Source organism: Colobus angolensis, unplaced genomic scaffold (assembly GCF_000951035.1).
Source record: "Colobus angolensis palliatus isolate OR3802 unplaced genomic scaffold, Cang.pa_1.0 Scaffold582, whole genome shotgun sequence".
Classification (NCBI taxonomy): Eukaryota; Metazoa; Chordata; class Mammalia; order Primates; family Cercopithecidae; genus Colobus; species Colobus angolensis.
This window is the reverse complement of record NW_012119399.1, coordinates 58,708-64,201: the sequence shown is the minus strand read 5'-3', so window position 1 is coordinate 64,201 and position 5,494 is coordinate 58,708. Positions and strand designations below refer to the sequence as shown.

The 5,494-nt window shown below is 36.6% G+C and overlaps 1 protein-coding gene across 1 annotated transcript in view; it reads left to right on the top strand.

Moving 5' to 3' along the window:
• LOC105526271 (zinc finger protein 729-like) overlaps positions 1-5,494 on the top strand; it is a 55,490-nt gene that overhangs the window by 46,403 nt on the left and 3,593 nt on the right. The window contains 1 exon segment of the mRNA XM_011962214.1: positions 4,335-5,494. Within this exon segment, the coding sequence (XP_011817604.1) occupies positions 4,335-5,494 (1,160 nt within the window).

Sequence of the window (5,494 nt, the reverse complement as noted above, 5' to 3'; positions counted from 1 at the left end):
GGCTGAGGGAGGAGAATTGCTGGAATCTGGGAGACAGGTTGTGGTGAGCTGAGATTGTGCCACTGCACCGTAGCCTGGGCAATGGAGCAAAACTGTGTGTCAGAAAAAAAGAAAAGAGTATCCTTTACCCACTTTATGTTTTTGTTTGCTATGTCAAAGTTCAGTTGGCTGTGAGTATTTGGGTTTATTTCTGGGTTCTGTATTATTTTCCATTGGTTTATGTGCCTATTTTTACATCAGTACCATGCTGTTTTTGTGACTGGCTTTATAGTATAGCTTGAAGTCAGGTAATGTGATTCGTTCAGATTTGTTCTTTTTGCTTAGTCTTGCTTTGGCTATGTAGTCCTTTTTTTGTTGTTGTTCCACATGAATTTTAGAATCATTTTTTCTAATTCTGTGAAGAATGATGATGGTATTTTGATGGAAATGGCGTTGAATTGGTAGATTGCTTTTGGCAGTGTGGTCATTTTCACAATATTGATTCTATCCATCCATGAGCATGGGCTGTGTTTCCATTTGTTTGTGTCATCTGTGGTTTCTTTTAGCCGTGTTTTGTAGTTTTCCTTGTAGAGGTCTTTACCTGCCTGGTTAGGTATATTGGTAAGTTTTTGGGTTTTTTTTTTCACAGCTATTGTAAAAGGGGTTGAGTTCTTGATTTGACTCTCTGCTTGGTCGCTGTTGGTGTATAGACGAGCTACTGATTTGTATACATTAATTTTGTATCTGAAAACTTTGCTGAATTATCACTTCTGGGAGCTTTCTTGAAAAGTCTAGGGTTTTCAAAGTAAACAGTCATATCATCAGCAAACAGTGACAGCTTTAATTCCTCTTTACCAATTTTGATGCCCTTTATTTCTTTCTCTTTTCTCCATGCTCTGGCTAAGACTTCGAGTACTCTGTTGAAGAAGCGTGTCAAGAGTGGATATCCTTGTCTTGTTCCAGTTCTCAGAGGGAATGCTTTCAACTTCTCCTCAATCAGTATTATGTTGGCTCTGGGTTTATCATAGATGGCTTTTATTACATTGATGTATGTCCCTTGTATGTTAGTTTTGTTAAGAATTTTAATCATAAAGGGATTTTGTTGAATGCTTTTTCTGCATCTTTTGAGATGATCATGTGATTTTTGTTTTTATTTCTTTCTATGTGGTATGTGACATTTATTGACTTGCATTTGTTAAACCATCCCTGCACCACTGGTATTAAACCCACTTGATCATGGATTCTCTTTTTGATATGTTGGATTCAGTTAGCTAGTGTTTTGTTAAGGCTTTTAGCATCTATTTTCATCAGGGACATTAGTCTGTGGTTTTCTTTTTTGGTTAATGCCCTTTTCTGGTTTTAGGGTGATGCTGGCTTCACAGAATGAATTAGGAAGCGCTCCCTCTTCCTCTATCTTGTGGAATAGTGTCAACAGCATTGGTACCAATTTTTCTTTGTTTTTCTTTTTTTTTTTTTCTTTTTCTTCTTTTTTTTTGAGACAGAGTCTTGCTCTGTCACCTAGGCTGGAGTGCAGTGGCGCAATCTCTCACTGCAAGCTCCGCCTCCCAGGTTGACGCCATTCTTCTGCCTCAGCCTCTCGAGTAGGTGGGACTACAGGCACCCACCACCATGCCCGGCCAATTTTTTGTATTTTTAGTAGAGACGGGGTTTCACTGTGTTGGCCAGGATGGTCTCGATCTCCTGACCTCGTGATCTGCCCGCCTCAGCCTCCCAAAGTGCTGGGATGACAAGCCTGAGCCACCGGGCCTGGCCTTTCCAATTTTTCTTTGAATGTCTGGTAGAATTCTGCTAAATTCTGCCTTGTCCTAGACTTTTTTTGTTGGTAACTTTTAAATTACCTTTTCAATCTCGCTGCTTGTTATTGGTCTGATCAGGGTATCTAATTCCTGATTTAAGCTGGTTGGGTTGCATTTTTCCCGAAATTTACCCATTTCTTTTAGGTTTTCTAGTTAGTATAATTAAAGGTGTTCATAGTAGCCTTGAATGACCTTTTGTATTTCCGTGATGTCAGATGTAATATCTCCTATTTCCTTTCTTATCGAGGTTATTTGGATTTTCTTTTTTTCTTGGTTAATCTTGCCAATGGTCTGTCAGTTGTATTTATCTTTTTAAAGAGCCAGGTTTTTCTTTTGTTTTTTGTCTGTTTATTTCAATTTCATTTCATTCTGCGCTGATTTTATTTTTTTTCTTCTTTTGGGTTTGGGTTTGGTTTGTCCTTGTTTCTCTAGTTCTTTGAGGTGTGAACAAACAGTGTCTGTGCTCTTTCAGATGTTTTGATGTAGGCGTTTAGGGCTATGAACTTTCCTCTTAGCATTGCCTTTGCTGTATCCTAGAGGTTTTGATAGGTTGTGTCACTTGTGTTGTTGAGTTTGAAGAATTTTTTAAATTTCCATTTTGATTTCATATTTGACCCCATGATTATTCAGGAGCAGGTTTTTAAATTTACATGTATTTGCATGGTTTTGAAGGTTCCTTTTGGAGTTGAATTCCACTTTTATTCCACGGTGGTCTGAGAGAGTGCTTGATATAATTTGAATTCTCTTAAATGTCTTGTTCATTTTGGGGCCTATCATATAGTCTATTTGGAGAAAGTTTCGTATGCTGTTGAATAGAATGTATATTCTGCAGTTGTTGGATGGAATGTTCTGTATATATTTGTTAAGTCCATTTGATCCAAGGTATAGTATAAATCCATTGTTTATTTGTTGACTTTCAGTCTTGATGGCCTGTCTGGTGATGTTAGTGGAGTATTGAAGTCCTCACTATTATTTTGTTGGTATCTATCTCATTTATTAGGTCTACTAGTAATTGTTTTATAAATTTGGGAGCTCCAGTGTTAGGAGCATATATGTTTAGGACTGTGATATGTTCCTGTTGGACAAGGCCTTTTACCATTGTATAATGTCTCTCTTTGTCTTTTTTAACTGCTGTTGCTTTAAAGTTTATTTTGTCTTATATAAGAGTAGCCCTTATGAATCTCTTGTTTAGCGTGATATTGTGGGGTTCTCTGGCTTAGGTGAATAGCAAGCCATTTTCATGAATTACCTCACGCCATTAGGGGAAGAGGTATCCTCATTTTTTTCCATTTTTTATAGCGGTCTGTGTTCCTGTCTCATTCAGTGTTATAATTTATTTTAAAATTTTAAAATTAATTTATTAATCTTCATTGTTTTATGGTTGCTTTCTAAAAATTTTACAGTTTTTTTGATTGGGCCATGTTGTCCTAATATTCTGTATACATTGTAATCATTGATTAAAATTTGTACATCAAAAAAGCTACCTGTTGCAATCTTCATAATGTAGCCTTGTCCTGGAACAGTCTGAAGCCAGTTGTCTTGGCTAGAGATTCTGGGAGTCTGTCAAACATGTTCTTAGAATGCATCTTGTCTGAAATTGTGTGTGTGTGTTATTGTTTTGTTTGTTTGTTTGTTTTGATAAAAAACATTATTCATGTTTCTTCTCAGTAGTAATCACTTGCTACCTCTATTTTTTTGTGTGTGGTACTATATTCTTTGGTGCTATAACATCTAACTTTGGTCTCAGCAGACTCAAGATCATTTTAAAGGATGCCACCATTTCTTTCAGCACTTTATGTCATGAGAGACAAAAACCAGTGTCTAGAAAGGCCCCTAGAAGCCAGAAATAAATATGTATCTGCCACTGTTTTATTTGTCTTTAAAGAGTAAACCAGGAGTTGGCAATTTACTTTTTTTTGTTTTTCTTTTTTTGAGACAGAGTCTCACTCTGTCACGCAGGCTGGAATGCACTAGCATAATCTCATCTCACTGCGATCTCTACATCCGAAGTTCAAGTCATTGCCTCAGCCTCCTGAGTAGCTGGGACTACAGACGTGTGTCACCACAGCTGGCTAATTTTTGAATTTTTAGTAGAGGTGAAGTTTTTCCGTTTCGGCCAGGCTGGTCTTGAACTCTTGATCTCAAGTACTCCACTTACCTTGGCCTCCAAAAGTGCTGGAATTACGGGAGTGAGCTGCCATTCCCAGCCATCAATTAACTTCTAAATTCCCTATGTTATTTTGGGGAGCAGGAAGAGCTGCATTGGGAAACTGTAACAGACTTGTCTTTCCTTCTGTGTGGTTCTTTGCACTGTACTTACTTGGGGTACTCTATACACTTAACTCATTTATAACTTTTCCTCAAATGTATTTTGGTTAGTGTGTTTTTGTTACATTTATATGTCTATGAAGAAATTAGGGCCTGTCTTATTTTGCTGTGCCATCTTGCTTTTGTGGTTTTTATAATTTTATAGGTTAGATTTGTAAAGTATATTTGAGTCTAGCAAGTGGAATAATTTGTTACTTTTATTTCTTCCAGTTATGCGCTCTCATTTTACGCAAGACCTTTGGCCAGATCAGAGCATGAAAGATTGTTTCCAAGAAGTAATACTGAGAACACATACAAGATGTGGACTTAAGAATTTACAATTAAGAAAATATTGTAGAAGTGCCAATGAGTGTAAGATGCACGAAGAAGGTTATAATAAACTTAACCATTGTAGGACAACTACCCAGAGAAAAATATTTCAGTGTAACAAATACATGAAAGTCTTTCATAAATATTCAAATAGAAATAAGGTTAGACACACTAAAAAGAAAGCTTTCAAATGTATAAAATGTAGCAAATCATTTCTCATGCTTTCACACTTAATTCAACATAAGAGAATTCATACTAGAGAGAATATCTACAAATGTGAAGAACGTGGCAAAGCCTTTAAATGGATCTCAACCCTTAGTAAACATAAGGTAATTCATACTGAAGACAGACCCTACAAATATAAGAAATGTGGCAAAGCCTTTAACTTCTCCTCAACGTTCACTAAACATAAGATAATTCATACTGGAGAGACATACTTCAGATGTGAAGAATGTGGTAAACCTTTTAACCAGTCCTCAAATCTTACTGACCATAAGAGAATTCACACTGGAGAGAAAATCTACAAATGTGAAGAATGTAGCAGAGCTTTTAAGGGGTCCTCAAATTTTAATGAACGTAAGGTAATTCATACTGCAGAGAAACCGTACAAATGTGAAGATTGTGGCAAAACTTTTAACCATTTCTCAGCCCTTAGAAAACATGAGAAAATTCATACTGGAGAGAAACCCTACAAATGTGAAGAATGTGGTAAAGCTTTTAAGTGGTCCTCAAAACTTACTATACATATGGTAGTTCATACTGGAGAGAAACCCTGCAAATGTGAAGAATGTGGCAAAGCTTTTAGCCAGTCCTCAACGCTTAAAAAACATAAGATAATTCATACTGGAAAGAAACCCTACAAATGTGAAGGATGCGGCAAAGCTTTTAACAGTTCCTCAACCCTTTTGAAGCATAAGATAATTCATACTGGGAAGAAACCATACAAATGTGAAGAATGTGGCAAAGCTTTCAGGCAATCCTCACACCTTACTACACATAAAGCAATTCATACTGGGGAGAAACCTTACAAATGTGAAGAATGTGGCAAAGCTTTTAACCAT